Source organism: Toxorhynchites rutilus, chromosome 3 (genome assembly GCF_029784135.1).
Source record: "Toxorhynchites rutilus septentrionalis strain SRP chromosome 3, ASM2978413v1, whole genome shotgun sequence".
Lineage (NCBI taxonomy): Eukaryota > Metazoa > Arthropoda > Insecta > Diptera > Culicidae > Toxorhynchites > Toxorhynchites rutilus.
The window spans coordinates 281,560,744-281,578,959 of NC_073746.1; the positions used below are offsets into that span (position 1 = coordinate 281,560,744).

General features: G+C 39.6%; 1 protein-coding gene across 2 annotated transcripts in view; it reads left to right on the forward strand.

Moving 5' to 3' along the window:
* LOC129780275 (FMRFamide receptor) overlaps positions 1–17,356 on the forward strand; it is a 239,646-nt gene extending 222,290 nt beyond the window's left edge. For both annotated transcript variants that reach the window (XM_055788345.1, XM_055788346.1), the window contains one exon: positions 39–17,356. In XM_055788345.1, coding sequence (XP_055644320.1) covers positions 491–1,894 — 1,404 coding nt within the window. In that variant the 5' untranslated portion in view covers positions 39–490 and the 3' untranslated portion in view covers positions 1,895–17,356. The remainder of the gene's footprint in view (positions 1–38) is intronic.
* The last annotated feature ends 860 nt before the right edge of the window (positions 17,357–18,216 follow it).

Below are 18,216 nucleotides of genomic sequence, written 5' to 3' on the forward strand. Positions count from 1 at the left end.
TAATTTTCCTTTCTCTGTTATTTTATGTTTATTTGCAGAGACGGTCTCCTTGCGGTACAAGATGCAACGCTGTGACCGACGGTATCAACCCAGGCTACCTTCTGCAGTAACCCCCGGAGCATCCCATGTCGGTAAGCCTTGGATGATAATTCTCATGGGCGCAACAAAAGTCACGTGTTCGAAGCTGCCGAGTTAACTTGATAAGTGGAACCACGTCGCAGGGAAGCATTGACAACGGAGAACAACGTTGTGAACAAGAGGATAGATGACCGTGTACTGCTGAATTGCGGAAACATTTCACCGCCTGAGGTGTATCAGCAAACTGCTCGTTAGGGGAGGACAAGAAAAATAATCAAAAATCAAAAGACGTAACGCTTTAACGAAGAACTGCAGAAGCTTTAATGGACATTAGGGACTAAGGAAAACGATATTGTGAGGCTCTATGCTTAGATATAGTTTATGATAGGCTGTTGAACTAGCTTAGGTAGGCATGAAAATGAACGCGACGAACGATGATTTTCGTTACAATGTGGTAATCGACGAACACTACATGCTGCACGAGTCGAACCACACAGATGGATTTCTCAATGAAACCGAATATTATAACATGTCAACATGTTACTACGCGTTGGAATGGGGCTCAGAAACCACGGCTTTCGAATTTTGGGTCAGTGGAATTATTATGAACGCGGTTGCTCTGCTAGGAATACTTGGCAACATTCTATCGATGGTGATTCTATCGAGGCCTCAGATGCGTTCTAGCATAAATTATCTACTGATAGGTCTAGCTCGCTGTGATACCGTTGTCATCCTGACATCGATGCTGCTGTTTGGCATTCCCGCAATATATCCATACACGGGCTATTTATTCTACTACTACTATGTGATACATCCGGTCATATCGCCTGTCGTTTATCCGCTGGCTATGACGGTTCAAACGGCCAGTGTCTACCTGACACTTACGGTTACTCTCGAACGATACGTAGCTGTCTGCCATCCTCTTCGGGCACGAGCTCTCTGTACATACGGTCGAGCGCGGATATACGTAATAGCCATTCTGATTCTTTCTCTGCTTTACAATCTGCCTCGTTTTTGGGAAGTGACGGTATCCTCGTTCGACCACCCCGATTACAAGGGAGCTTACTGCGTAAGTGCATCCGCACTACGAACGCACGACCTATACATCAAAGTTTACGTCCACTGGATGTACACTGTATTCATCTATCTGCTACCCTTCAGTGCGATCTCATTCTTCAATGCAATGATCTATCAGCAGGTGCGCAAAGCAAATCGGGAACGCCAACGATTGTCCCGCTCCGAAAAACGGGAAATAGGTCTCGCTACCATGCTGATTTGCGTGGTTATCGTATTCCTGCTGTGTAATCTCCCCGCCATGGTCATCAACATAATGGAGGCCGTCTACTCGGACATCAATGATTATCTAGTCAAAACGTCCAACCTGCTAGTCACCATCAACTCCTCCGTCAATTTCATAATCTACGTAATCTTCGGGGAGAAATTCAAACGAATTTTTCTTCTGTTATTTTGTAAATCGCGGCTAGCGCGGGAACTGCCCGATGGCTTCCTGCATGAGGATAGTTCGTTCTCGAACGGGGAGGGAAGCAATCGAAATTCCGGACGGTTCCAGCGAGTAGGTACGACCCGCAGCAGTACCAAAATCAGCAACAGCACGCTGGGTAGCATACGGACGACGCGTACCACCATCCGAAGTACGCGTGCCCCCTCGCCCGGTCCCATAGTGTACTACCCGGCGAGGGAAACCCTGCCCCGTCTGCAACCACATTCGACCATCACGAGAAGCACCTCGATGTTCCATCCATACTGGGAGCGGGAGCACGGCAACGGTATCATGATGGCCACATCTGGGTTCTAGTCTATGCTCAAGATTTCCTCGGCAACCGAAGGAGATCATACGTTCTAGGTCGATAGGTAGTGTTAGTTTAGCGAGTTCTGTAGCTTTAACAGTAAACGATACCTGAATGTTGGAAACGGTCCAGGTGGTGAATGGAGGTGAATATCTGGTGTAAAATAGCGCAGTCGTCTGCTGACTAGGGAATGATTACAATCGTATATGAGAGATAGGTTTTATTTTAGTTTGAATTGTTCTGAAACCTATTCAAACTATTCATCATTTATGGTTGGGAAATCCCGAAATCTTAAAAATTAAATTATCAACCGGATCCAGCGCACAGCTTTTTAAAGAGTTTTGTTTGCGAAACCTTTCATAGGTCAGACGATAGTCTTTCAAAAAAATCCACATTACAGTTGACTCCAAAAATGGGTCAAAATGTCGCGCTCGGTATAGTCTACTTTAGCTGAACCGAGTCAATCACCTCTGAGGATTCTTATGAACCTTGATGCCAGCTTTTCTTTCCCTTTATCAATCCAAAACAGAAGATTAGCAGGAACACCGCACATACCTCGTTCTTCACGACAATAATTTTTTTGAATACAATTTACATGACAGAAGAACTAGTATCTGAGCTCCCTCTTGAGATCGGGGTGACGAGTTCCAGTAATCTAATAATTTCCTTAGAAGTATGAACTTTTAACAATTTTTTTGCATTTTTTTCGTTTTTTTACTATGAGGGAATGAACTTCAATATACTGGTTACGTTTCAACTCCACTGCTTTAAAATATCTTAGAATGTTCGCACTCTGCTCTTGACACCATCTATAAGATTTTGGGCAATGGTAGAGCCGATTTCTTTCGATACTTTTACCTACTATTTTTTCGAAACCAGTTCGTTCTCTAACAGATGTTTTAAGAAGTCTAAAATTTCTCAAACAACAACAGTGATATATTTGTACCATCCTAACACCGACCGCACGTAAAGGGTGGAACGACCAAAAAGTGCTAAGACAAAATAACGTTTAATGATGTTTATTCGTAATTGAAAAATTCATGTTTTTTTCTTTTTGAAGTTCATACATTAGGGGCTGTCCACATACCACGTGGAAACAAAAAGCACGATTTGAGACTCCCCCCTCCCCCTTCGTGGACGAGCGTGGACATTGACCAGACCCCTCCCCCTGTTGTCCACGTGGACATTTCTGAATATTTTTTAATTGAAAATTACCAAATAAACCACGCTTGTTCCATTTCAAATTCATTTCATGTTAGATTTTGTTTATCAGAAAGGACTGTTTCAAATGACTTTTCCACTCACACGAATAAAAAGTTAGGAGTTCAAGGGTTTAGAGGCGTATGAACTGAAAAGTTCAAAACCTCTTTAAAACAAAGAATGTCAATAGGAGTTAAGGAAGTATTCTTGAATCATTTGCAGCCGTTTTTGCATCGAAACCACCGTGCTATTTCAAAAAAGGTAGAAGGCATGGTTTATAGGACTGGGGCTTCGATTCTGGACTGCCCTGCTTTTTTACCAGTTCCAACCCCAATCGATAACTTATGTAGATTGATCGCACGAAGAATAGAAGAATAGAACTGCCGAAGAAGGGGCAGTATGTGAGTTATATTGAGCTTAAACGAGCAGCTACCTCTGCGTGGGGCGAGATTCAAATTTCCACATGCCGTAGCTTGGCCGAATACGTTGTTTGGATCGATTGGAAACTAAGGATGGCCTACGAATTATAATCTTGTTGTAATTCGTGCGAAATTTGTTGTTAATTTTGTAAAGAAGTGACATTTTTTTAAATTATTTTTTTCAAATTGCTCGAATTTCAATTCCTCGCGAAAGTGTACATTTTTGGAAAAGGTAATGCAAGTAAAAAATTAAATCTTCGCGTTCGCATGTCCGTTCTCAGCAAAAAAAAACCTTTTTTACGATGCAGAACTATAGTCAAAAACCAGGACCTCATTTTGAGGGACTGTTTCGAAAGATGGCACACGAACGAGAGTTTTAAAATATATTTTTTCTATATAAAACAGCATTTTTAAACACATTATTCAGTAGATACATATATAAAGTTCACAGCGAATTGAAAAAAATATTGTTTATATTTCATTGTCATACAAATTATGCATCACTGCTCTTTCAAGGAAAAATAATTCCAACCAGTATGGCACCCATATACGAATTGAATACGACCGCAAAGGGTTAACATGCAACTGTGTATCTATATAAAGATTATCATTATTTTGGCATTTTTTTACAATTTTGGTACATAGTCATGATTTGCAACTAGAGTATGCATTTTGCATATTTTATTTTGAAATGGAAAAAATCCTCTGAAGGTCCACGACCAGGAGCTCCAGCCATACTGACTTTTGGGAGAAGATTGTTTGGACCGATTAGAGTAAGTTTGAGGAAATGACAGCCTGAAGTATAAGCTATGCAGCCTACTCAAGCAACAGCAAGCAAGTGGAGGATCACTGCGTGTGTGGGGCTGTTTATTGGAATGGGGTGGACAATCTCGTCAAGATCGATGTAAAGAAGAACTCTGAGTCCTACGTCAATGTCTTGGAGGAGAACTTAAAGCCGTCTCTCAGGAAAATGAATACTAAAGGCTATATTTCCAAGCGGGACAATGATCCCAAGGACGCCTCGGAGGTTGCGAAACACTATTTCCAGTCCAAAAAGATTAAAATGCTTGAGTGGACATCCCAGTCCCAAGACCCCAACTCCATTGAACATCTATGCACAATATTGGATGAAAAAATCCAATTAATTGGAATTTTATATAAATTTGAAAATGAATAAAAACAATGGCTTGTTTACATGCTTTCCATTGTAAGAAATACGTTCATTTTCACAAAATCATGAAAAAGTATTTTGCGTAACGCTGTTTTCTTTCCAACACTGTACATAGGACATTAAGTAACATATCGAGAAGCTCTTGATCAACCTGACAAATCTTCACAAACTGCTTTGTGATTAGTTCTCTGACACCAAATTGCTAGATATTTACTTCCGTAGCAATTTCATTTTAAGCATCTTCAAAAACCACGAATTCTACCATTGTGTTCACACTGACAAGTATTTGAAAAAAAACATCAGGCAGCTTAACCTTTTTATTGTTAAATATGCAGAACAAGCATGAAGAAAAGCTTGAAAGTTCTTGAAAATGAAAAACAGATTTTGTTGATTTTTAAATATAGATGTGATTGTTTTTTTCTGAAACATTTATTTCACGTATTCACGTGGACATTCGCTGTACCCCTACCCCCCACATCATGGACAATCGTGGACATTTTCGTAACCTCTACCCCCCTAAAGTTGTCCACGTGGTATGTGGACAGCCCCTTACATAATTAAAAAAAAAGGTTTTCTGCGGCGAAAAAACGAATGCTCGGGCCTTAATTTTCACATGCTGCATCAGATTTTGTACAGTCGATTTGTCGACCTTCTCAGCTGCTAGGGGACGGCGGGGAAGACGGCCACCCGGGGTAAGATGGCCACTCTCCAGATTATTGAAACAAACACCTATTGGACAATTATATTACATTATTTTAGTGTATTGCATTACCCTCAATTATGCATACCCAGTTTGCCGTGTGTATAGGTAAAACGTTATGATAAAACAACAAAAATAAACTTTTCAGATGGCGACGAGCACCGATTTATAAATTTGCTCGCTTGAAATTTAGCGTTTTAGTGGTGAATATGGACATGTCTTGTGAAACCAATGTTATAATAGTAAACACACAGGTCTGTTAAGTGTGGTCATATAGAAAACCGTATGTTTTTTAAGCATTTCATTGAATTACTAAGGCACTTTTACTCGACTCATACCGAAATTAAGACGGCCACTATTGTAAGAAATGTGATTTGCCATCATTTGAATGCACGTTACACCACTTGAATTGTTGGTTGTATAAGCTGAGGCACATTTCATGATAAGGGTTGCACATTAAGCACGTTAAGGTAATTCAGGGAAAATAACACCTTCCACTCTTGTCACGCATGATCTAAAGTACAATGGGTCTTGATCTGTAGTACAATTCTGCCGCAAACAATTATCCTCTATACTGCTAAAATCACGAGTTATTTCATGTGGCCGTCTCACCCCTAGTGGTGGCCAACTTTACCCGGCATGATTTTAGTAGCATTATTTTCATACCTTTTTTGATTTATCATATAACATTATGAAATAAAAAATAAACTTTCTGAAAATCAACGTGATTGCGGAAAACATCCTAAAGATCGATGCTTCATTTTTTTATACATTGCGTTTGATTGTACTACATCCTCAGAGTGGCCGTCTTACCCCGTCCTGTTCTTCACGCCAGTTCGCCTTGAATTGCTCCCGACAACTTTTTTTTTTGTTTTCGTCAAGTTCCGCTTGACGATGGCTAAGTATTGTTTGTTCAGGTGAAGCTCTGGGGTGTTGGTCGGGTTCTTATCCTTAGACGTTGTTGGCCGCATACCACTCCAGGGCCTTTTTGCCGTAGTGGCATGAGGCCAAATTCGGCCGAAACAGCACGGAACCCGTGTGCTGCTGCAGGAACGGCAGGATTCGTTTTTGGAAGCACTCTTTGACGTAAACTTCCCGCTTGATGGTGCCGGTTGTTACAAAAATTTTGCCCTTCTCTCCACGCGAGCATATCGCCTGCCAAACCAGATATTTCTTTGCGGATTTTGACAATTTAACGTTTTTAGATATCTCTGAAGGTGGAAACAGAATACCGCGCTATGCGTCACGTTGCGACAATTGTGCTTTGACACTTCATTTTAAATATGTGTGTTCCCATTTAGTCGAACACAATAATGCTTTGCGTCATTTGTACTAAACGCTAACATTTGTTCTAAATTGCTTGCGCCGAATTCGCGATGACAGTGGCACGGTGTCGACGTCTGGTGGCAACTTCAAATTAGGGCCATAATTTGGGTCCCGAACTCATTAGTGTAATCTCTATCAGATTAGAAGACGCGAAGCCGGTTTTAAAATTCTAAAATTTGAATAAAAATTTTCACATCATGTTATTTGATTACTTGAAACACGTGTTCTGATTTTCATTCAACCATATGGCTAAACAATTCCAACATTGTTGCTGAATTTTTTCATCATAATATAGAGTTGTCTTCATAAACAATTTTCGTATGGGACTTTTTCCCCACCTGCAAACAAAAATGTTTCTCATTTAAATACTAGTTTGATATGGAGAAGCTAATTTTCATTCATAATTTTAATTTTGGAAACGTGTTCATTCCGACTGAAAATCAGCTATTCTTTCACGCTCCCTCAAACTAGTAAACGAAGCTCAATGCCGCCAGCGCGGATATGTCAATGTGTTGTTTTTAAAAACATTTAACTGATCCATGGACACAACAAGAACAAGATTTTCATACGAATTTTTTTTTTTTCATACGAAATTTACGCGAATGCTAGATTGTGACTGCAAATCAACAGACTGCGTCGGGCGAATGTTTTAGTACAAAACGCAAGCAATGACAGCTGATGAGAAGCAACGCACAACGCGGCATTCTGTTTCCACCTTGACTCCTTGCCGCTGCCCGTCGCCTTGTAGAATTCTTGTCTCGGAAGCTGGTTAAGGTCGGTTCTGACGTATGTCTCGTCATCCATAACGATACAGTCGAATTTGTTCAACGTCGTCGTGTAAAACTTCCGTGTCCTCGTTTTGGCCGATTTGTTTTGCTTTCCGTCGGGGTTTGGGGTCTTTACCTTTTTGTACGTTGACAACCCAGCTCATTTCTTGGTGCTTTGCACCGTGGTGTGGGACACTCCGACTTTATTTGCCACATCGCGGATCGATAAGTTTCGATTCCTCGTGTATGTCTTCTTCACCGCTTTGATTATCTGTTCGACCGTCGGGATGTGGTTTCCTTCACTTATGCGACAAAAGCGGAAATTCTTGGTGCGCGTACAGAATTTTAAACGCCGTTCCTCATGTGTGAAAGTCATTTTGACAACCGAAGAGTGTGCGCCGAAAACAAAGTAGGCACTTCATTCTACACACCTGTGACAACAAAAATAGGGGTTCCCCTTTTTTTCAAATAATCGATTATGGGATTGATGCTACGTTGAAGTTAAGCACTTTTTGGTCAGGCCACCCTTTAGTGGCAGATGCCGAAACCGGTCTAAACAGCGTCTCACATCCGTGAGGCCGCAGGAAGGACAACAGGTGTTTCTGAGGACTCTCGTCCCGGTAAATTTGTCCATTGCTGGTATCCGTCGTGATGACTCAACAGCTACACCGCTCTCATGAAACACAAATGTTTTACCGAAAATCAGTGCATTCCGAAAAGTCTTCGTATCGCAAATGGAAGTACAGTAGAACCCCGATTATCCGCAGAATAGTCTGGCCAAGCCACCGCGCATAACGAAAATCGCGGATAACGCGTTAAAGGACTGAAAATGAAGTGCATACGCGAAAACAATGATATTTCGCGATAAACGCGAAAAAAATGATATTTCAACGCGAAAACAATGTTTTGTCAATGCAGAAATCATAAAACTATCCATTTATAAGGTCTTGTACACCAGTAGTCAGATAATCTGTAAGTCATGACCATAATAAGAGAGCAACTGCCTATCTCTGACTGACAAATTTCGGGAAGCTCTATAAAATTACTATGAGCTTGCTTTCGTGGATGAACCACACCACGGATCATCCGCTCGTGGATAAATGGGGGTTCTACTGTATCTTGACATGAAGCGAGCGAAAGGTTGAGGCAGCAGCACTTCGATGAATACCTGAATGGCGTGAGGACCAGGACAATGCTGGAAGTGATTACTTGAAAGCAGTAAATGATAAAGATGTGCCAACCACAACGATAGGTGAAGTTAAGAATGCGATCAAACAGCTGAAAAACAACGAATCAACTGGTTGAAATCAAATTAACGTGAACATTGTCACCAGAACATCTGGGAATGTAGCAGAACATTACACCAGACCTAGGCACGAAGCAGAGAGAAGAGAGTTGGATGGAGAACTGATGCGTTTAAACCCAATTATAAGCTGGCTGCCGGATCTAATCACGACAGAAACCGATTAGATGGTAGTATAGTGATCGACGGCGATGAGTTCGAGATATTGGATCGATTTGGCAATATCACTGGTAACAACTGAGATACTGCGTCAGGGGATGCATTAGCAATCGGTCATGATCGTGCCTTCATGGCTTCCACAAACACTTGAGATCAAACAGACCTAGCAATCGTGTGGAATGTATAAAACGCTCAGGAAACGGTTGTCCCCTACGGGCACGTGGATGTGCCACGGCTGTGTGCAGAAAGACAGCGTATGGAGACGAAGTATGAGCCACTAGCTCACGAAGGTCTACGGTGGACCCAGTATCGAGTGGCCAACGCTAGAAGGAAATACTTGACAGGACTTGTTTGGAAGAATACCGAACAACTATCCTGAAAAAGGGGATCATCGGGAATACGGCGGTTACGAAACGACAAGGAGCGCAGCGAGCAACGTGGTTAGAGCAAGTGGAACAGGACCAGGTGATTACGGGGTGAAATGGGGCTGAAATTTAGCATAGGGTGTTTTTCGAGGTTGTGAACATTTTGTATAGGGTAACTTTTTGAAATTTTAGGGTCGATTTTTTCCCATACATTCATTGGCACCCTAATGTACCCGCATGCATTTTTGCACTCAGAAATGTGCGCGGACTTCGAAAGCGGTGTGAACACAACGCTTTGGTTCAGTTATACAAAACTGCCTTGGAAGAAATCCCTTCGTATCTTCAGCTCACTGAACTTCCGCCGTTCTACCGTTTCGTTTGGTAACATGTTGATCACAATTTGCTGTGATAACGTCGATTGAACAATATGCGTTCAATTCACATGTCAAAATCAAAACTGAGTGCCTGAAGTTCAGCAAATCAAACAAATTTGCATGACGTGACAACGGTTTGACTCATTGAAAACAGGTTTTTTTTCTCGTTTTCATGTATAAATCACACGATTTCCAAATGATAAACGATTTTAAAATGAAATTGAAAAAAAATTCCTACAGAAATCCTCAGTTGGAGAATATTTTGCAGTAGAATTCGCTTGTTGCCAGCCCAATATTTTTGTGACGTGACAACACCTGTCTTTTTGCGGGTTCCGACTTCTGAACATTAATGTTGTCTTTTCTGTTACGTTTCAAAACATACAAATAAATTTTGTTCTATGATTTGTCAATTAAAGATGAACGTAGATTCCTGTATACTCAGTTTTTCAAAAAACTCGCAAGAACATGCATTTTGACGGCATGCGACGTGACAACGCACTCTGTGCGTATAAACAATCTCCACGAAGCGTTGTCACGTCACACAATCAATAAGTTGTATTAAATAAGAATTTCACCGTATTGTAGCAAGCGATATACTTTTGTTGTATGTTTTTTTTATTACTCTGAATACTTCTTACTTTCCTCTGAGATCTCCCTTTACCCTCCCAAAAGTCCATCCTATAGGGGAAGGTGGTCCTGAACCTACCCTCATTTGTATCTCAGGAACGGTGCTTCCTACTGAATTTTCAATAGTGTCAAATGGAAGGTGTCATAACGCTCACAATTTGATAATATGGTGATTTTTTTCTGGCCCTCTTCATTCTAGCGTTTTAGCGCCAATTTACGTTTTCATTCCTTCAAAAACAGAGAAGAAATATATTCGACCTGTGTGCAAAATGAGTATGTTCTTTGAGATTGTGAACCATTGTGAAACAAGGCAATTTTAATTGTTTATGGTATGTTCATCAAAATATGCTATATAAATTGGGTCTACATGCTACCTGACCTGTAATACACGGTATGTCTTTATTTGGGAAAAGTGAAGTGGTCCTAAACCGACATCCAGTTTTCATATTGTGGTTGATTAACACGTTCACTCTGGCGCTTGTCATCAATGGCTAACACAATCCTGGTTCATCGAGTAGCGCTCACTACAGGGGGAACACATTTGATTTTGTTATCAGAAACTTTTGATAAACTCTTTGTATGCATCCGCGCACATACCCGTGCAAGGGCGTTTATGTTTGCGTGTTGAAGATGACTTTGACTTTGACGTTGACTTTGATCGTTGATCGTTGATGTTTGCGTGTGCATTTGTATGTGAAATTTCTTTGCATAACTCCACACACGTCGCTCTAAGGCTGAGATATTTCCACTCAAATATGATCTCCCTCTCACTTAAATTCTATCTCTCACTACCAAACATTATTCTTCTTTTTATTCCTCTTCGCGCATCCATGGATATATACCAACATTACCATTAACGATCGTATTGTGGGATTTCATTATATCCATTTTTAACGAACCGGAAGTCACCATCCTCGGTTCAAAAATGGCATCGGAATACGATATTCGACTTCCGCTAGTAAACCCATATCGTATGGTTTATATTTTGTTAGCATTCAATACTACCATCAGCGAACCGGAAGATGAAATAAGATTATATCTTATATTATGGAATCTACGTTCATATATTGTTGATAAAACATAGGAGAGCCATCATTTGAATGTGTTGAAACGAAACTGTAATTAATTAAATTTATCATTAATGTTCAACAGTTCGTAACAGCAAAAAGTCAGGTGTAGACACGTCACAAAAATATTTGACAGACAACAAGCCAATCTAATTATAAAATATTCTCCAACTGATGATTCTAGTTGGAAATTTTCTTAATGTTACTATAACATCATCTACGTTTGTGTGCTTTATTTATGAAAACGCAAAAAAAAAGTTTGTAATGAGTCAAAATGTTGTTACGTCACACTGGAATAGATCGTATACTTTTCGTGACATGACAACAACTTCAGGGGGGTCTCCGTAGCCACATTGGTTGCGCGTTCGCTTATTGAGCGATCGTTCGTGAGCTCAAAACTCAGGACCCTCATTGACCATTTTTGTGTTGTTACAGAATAACTACGTCCACGCAACAATCATCAGCAATGAAGATCGATCCACGGACGAAATAAGATCGATTCATCCATACAAACTGCTATGCTCTGCAAGACACATCAGACTGCTGTTCTAGAAATAACTCAACAATGATCAATCAACTGTCTCCGCTGTCCGGTCTAACTGGATAATGGACGAACAGAAAGGAAACTCTTACGCCTAAATGGCTATTGTGTGAATGTGTACCGCATGCAATGGTATAGAAGGGAATACTCTAACGCCGAAAAATGGCAACTGTGTAATGTGCTAAATATAGATATGATAAATATGTGACATGTACACGATTAAAATTCGGCTCCTGTTACAGCTAAAACGCTAATGAGCCTAAAATAAACAAAAAAAATAAAAAAACAACTTCTGGAGACATTTGATACTCCTCTATTTGTGGACCGATCTCAACCAAATTTTGTGGGTTGTTGACCTTCATTGTTTGCTCAGAGAAACCCAAGTATAAAAACGTTTGAACCTATGTTCATCTGATAAACTAAAAAAATGCTCCACTTTTGTGATGTGGCTACGCTTCAAAATACCTGTTTTTCAAACGCTTGTTTCTCATAAATTACAAAACGACACGTTGGTCTACCCACGGCTCTTCAAACAAGCATTTAATCACCCATTCAATGGTATATAGACATTGAAGTTTGGTTAAGCATGTGCAGAGATATCTCAGAAAACATAAAAACAGTGAAAACCCAAAATATTTTAAATATAATTATGTAGTTTTTTAAACTCGCCTCTCCCAAAGGTTGGTGCAAAATAAAAAATTGTTACAAAACAATTATGATATAACTAGTGCCTATTCAAATAACGTTTTTAATTTTCTCCTATAACTAGATTTGAAATTTGGTTCTCTGGTGCATAACCTTATGAAATGAGATATGTAAAATACATAGATCGTTTAGCAATTCTTCCGTTCATATATTTTGGAAGTGCACGATAAATGAATGAAATGAACAAGGCATTATGCCATACATCGGACTTGCAACGAAGAATGTAATCTTTCACAATGCATGAATTAACCAACATTGGAATTTGTTCGCAATTGAATTCGGAAATTGTTTCATTCAATAACTTGTTTAATCAATAAATTAACTGAGTGTATGATTACTAAACCAACAGTAGTCTTACGCCAGCCTTGCGTTTATATCTTAGGTATAGCCCACCCATAGTTTTTTTTCTTGATTTCTCGTAGCACTTTTATATTTCAGCATGCTGCCTCACTTGGGCCGCTGTATGCCTAGCCTCGTCGTCTTAGGTGTAGCTGTCGAAACACCGCATTTCATGAGTCAGCCACCCATGGGGAATAGACAGACACGTGCAATACGAAATCTAACGTAACGTAATAGCACCTATATAACGCAAAATTAAAGTTTGTTTTTCAACCCTTCACAATGAAGACAAATTTACGCGAATTTTCGCGATCTTTTTTCGCCATCCAATCAGAACGAAGCACGGGATCACTTGCAAAGAAGCGAAAAAAAAATAGAGGTTCCCAAGCTTTTACTGCGAAAAACGGGGCTCTGGCAACCCTATCCCAACCAATTGAAATTGAGCGTAGGCAGCATAAAGCAGGGCTCGCGCTAAGGGGGCTCACGTTTTGTTTACTGTTTGGAGTCATATATGTTAATATTTGATTACGTTGGATAGTTTCCTTTGGCAAGCAATGTTTTTATACCCACCCGGAAGCTTTCATGGCGATTTGCAATTAAAATCACTGCTACAGGATCGCGTGGAGCACTTCATTTTTAAATTTAGGTTATGATTTCTATGCTCATGAGTTTCTATGCTGGCTACAGAATGGCGGCCATCTTAGCAATCCCTTGGCGAAAAATACGAATTCGCGTTGCTTAGACAGTTGCCACATCAGGAAGTTGGAGCAATACAATCAAAATGGGTGAAACATGATATAAAAAAATTCGCTCAGTTTCTCATCGATGGAACAATGTAGGTAATATTCAAACTTGCTGCAGGATAATAAACAATTTCTCAATTTCTATTTATACTCTATTGATTTCTTCGAGTTCGAGATATACTTGAATTTGTGAATTTATGAATAATATGAATTTGTTTCACCTACAACTTGTACAACTTGTATTCGTTGTGAGGACGATAGTTTGACAAAACTATCTTCCTTACAACGAAAACAAGTTGTACGAGATCGGTGAGACAAATTCATATTACTCACAAATGTGAGTTCAAGTAAATCTCGAACTCGATATAATTCAATATTAGAAAATTTAGTAAAGTATAAAGAAGAATTCAGAAAATTATTTATTATCCTACAGCAAGCTTGAATACAGCTTACATCGTGCCATCGATGTGAAGCTGAGCGAAATTTTGTATATCTTGTTGCGCCCATCTTTATTATCTTGTTCCAACTTTCTGATGTGAGCAGAGGCTACTGTCAAAGCAACGCGAATTCGTGTTTTTTCGCAACAAAAGCTTGGGAAGTTCTATCTTTTTTCGCTTTTTTGCAGGTGATCCTGCGCTTAGTTCTGCTTGATTGACAAAAACAGTTCACAAACATTCGCGTATATTTGTCTTCATTGTGAAGGGTTGAAAAACAAACTTAATTCTATGTAAATGACTTTAGCGAAAACATTTCGCAAGAACCAATTTCGCTACTGAAAAATTTGCTCATTCAAAAACAAGCATAACATAGCTAACGCCATATTAGAAAATAAAAGTTATAAAGTGGACCTTACACGGTCAACTTTATTGACAATATGATGACATTTGAGAGCATAATGACAGCTGAACATGGCCGACGACGCAGAAATCCGGATTTTCTGATTTTCGAGCATCAATATCGTGACATTTCATATGGATGCATCATGTTGACGTTTTACCTCACGGACTTCCAGACTGAGTTGCCAAATATGCAAGCGCGCATTTAATTTTTGTTAGTCTTTTTTGCGATTGCAATTAAAATTTATAAACTACTGAAATTGTAGGAATCATAAATGGAAGGTTTTGGTTTGAAAAACCGATACTTTGAATAGCAAAATACGGTACTTTTCATGATACAAATCAAAACTTCAAAGTAAATGACTGACCATGACCACAACAAAAGAGCATGGGCCTACCACTCACTAACAAATTACGGAAAGGCCTATTGATTTACTATGGAACTCGCAGTCACGAATAATCCGCAGGGCGGATCACCCGCTCGCGGATAATCGGGGTTCTACTGTCATAGGGAATGGAATAAAAACATTTGCTTGCAGATAAAATAACTTGCATATATTTTCGCAAACTAAAATAATCTGGCATCTCTGAAACTGAAAGGAACAGTCTGTATTTGTGAAACGAGTATTATGATGTATTTTTGAGAAGAAAAACCGAATTCTAAAGTGTAAATTATGAATGAAAATTAACTTTTACGAATCAAATGAATAGTCTATGTGAATGCAAATCACTTTCTTTCTGCAAGTGGTGAGAAAATCCCATACAAAAATTATGTCTGAAATTGACGTTATATTATAATAATACATTTTAGTAGGAATATCTGAAAATTCAGGGGAAATAGGTTAAGTTAAGGTTAGGACTACGCGCTTCAACTAATTAAATAATACCAAGTAGATATTTTCATTCAAATTTTACCAATTGAAAATTGCCTTTTAGCCTTCTAATCTGATAGAGAATAGTTTTGATCCCAAACTCAAATGTCGCCACTAGCCATCGCGGATATTTTCGTTGTCACGGGTTGAGGGCGATATTGATCGTGTAAGGCGGCGGTGACACTGGATGCAGAAAAGTGGTCGTACGAATTGTATGCAATAGTGAAGCTAAACAACCACATTGAGTTGTATTGGTGTGGTTACATTGCTTCCCCCTTGCTTCGTTCGTATTCGTCAGCTTCTATCGAACAAAATTGTTTGTTTCTATTCGTACAATCAAATTTTCGTGCGTACTCCTATCCAAAGTAACCTTAGCCTAAGGTGGAAAAATATTGATTGAGGTTAGATCAGATGTTGAAAGCCTAGCCGTCACGAAATTGAAGACACTTATTGTCAATCCGGTTTATCGTGTAAGGTGCCCATAACTGAATGCTTTCCGTCGACACGTCATGGCCTGGATCCGTCAATGTCATCCGACATGCTGATATCCATTAATTTGCTTTCTTCTTTACCACACGATGTGTTCTTTCACTTTCCCTAATGGAATCTAATGTTGCCTGTAGAAGCAAAAACACGAACCACAATGATCCATTTTATGGAATGTGGCGTAGTTGTTTTGTCTTCATTCGCGGAAACTAACATAGAATTGTTATGTTTTGCGAAAAATTTCAACGTGCTCCATATTAACCGTTCAATCCATTGTTTACGGATACTGAAAGCAGCACGAGATTATCAGACGTCCTTTGTTCCTCTGAAACTTGTAAATTATGATCCTTATCGTGTACCTGTTAGCCTGTATATCACTAATTTGTCCCCACCAAATAAATTGTTATGCTGTAGGATTCAGGAAACGTTGCGAAATAAAAACAATTTCCCCCCAAGTATGCACATAAATGATCCGGTTTGATTGATGTCGTTTGTAATTAGCGCTATCTAAAGCTGCAATCTCATTTCCACTTTCGCACACTTGTAAGAAACTCTCGGCATTGTTGCTATCGAATTATCACTTTTCCCGACCCATATCTACCTGTTTTTTCACCCACTGGCATGTTGTAGATCCCCAGCAAAGTGAAATTTAATTAGCAATTCATTTTTTAAATTAACGGAACCCGCTTATTCTAAAGACGCTGACAGCATTCCTGCCACTAAGGATCAATTAGCGGGAACATATCTAGTTAGAGAAAACGTTTCTGCTAATCACAATTATCTACAATTGATTATAACACACATACATCTCATTGCGATTTTTTGACTTCAATGGATAGCAGACGACTCGAATTTACGGGAGAATGAAAAAAAAACCGAGCTTACTTCGAATTGCCCACGGGCTCTGTGGTCAAGAAAAACAGAAAATCAAAAACTTGTAATAGAAAATGATTAATAAACCTACGTTTTGTTAGCGTGTAGACAAACCAGCTCTCTCAGACCGTTAACGTTTGGTATGCGTGAAACTACCTCATTGAGTTTGCATTAAGTTTTATGTAAAATAGAATTTCAATGAAAAAAAATATTACAAGATACTATCAGTAATAGGAAAAAGAAATACGCTTTAAAGTTGCGAAAACAAAGTTTCTCAAAACTCATCCCACATTTGGTTTGCGACGATTGATGGACGAAACAATTGTAAATAACAGTAATAACGATCAAAATCCACACAAAAAGAACACAAATATCACTGTAAATATAGTATTGTTTGATACACCTCACAGAGCTCAGAGATTTTTCATCAAATCATCGTTCACACCGTAAAAAGAAAAAGAGTGATGGAGTAGTGTATTGTAAAAATTAAATTGAAACTGATAATAGACCCGGTTACCGTTCAATCATTTCATTGTAAATGATGATGTTCCAATAAAGTCATGAGACCCACATGCATGGATTGCAGACCCTGTATAGGATTAAAGTCATAGGTTTATGTTTATATTTGCAGTATGATTACTGAACAGAGATTTTTTTCCTCCGCAGCAAATATCACAGCATATCTGCCTCCCGCAAACGCGAGAGTCGCCGGAGGGTATCATATCACAAATCCATACCTGATAAGTTACATAAGTTACTGAATGGTGTACACGGAACATGCTTACGCTAAGCATACATAAATACAACGTTATCACGTTCCACCGCAAGCTCAATCCGACAGAGTACGATTACGCAATTGACGGACAGTCTCTCGATCGTGTATATCAAGTTCATGATCTCGGGATCATCCTAGACTCAGCATTCACCTTCCGATCACACTACAACGACATTATTTCTTGAGCTAACCACCAGCTGGGATTCATGTTTAAAATATCCCAAGAGTTTAACGACCCACTTTGCCTCCGGTCTCTATACTGCACTCTGGTGCGATCGATTCTGGAATTTAACTCTGTAGTTTGGTGCCCATACCAGTCAACATGGACCGCAAGAGTCGAAGCAATACAGAGGAAATTCGTTAGATATGCCCTCCGACGTCTTCCGTGGCGAGATGCATTGAACCTTCCCCGATACGAAGATCGATGCAGATTGCTGGGACTGCAGACACTGGAACAGAGAAGGAGTATTGACCAAGCTGTGTTTGTTGCAAAAATTTTCAACGGAGAAGCTGACGCACCGGAATTATTAGGACAGCTTAACATCTACGCTCCTGAACGACTGCTTCGCCAACGAAACTTTCTGCTTCTTGAGCCCCGAAATACTTTGTACGGCCTCCATGACCTTGTGCGATTCATGTCGGCAAGTTTCAATGAAGTTTTCGCTCACTTTGATTTTGGCTC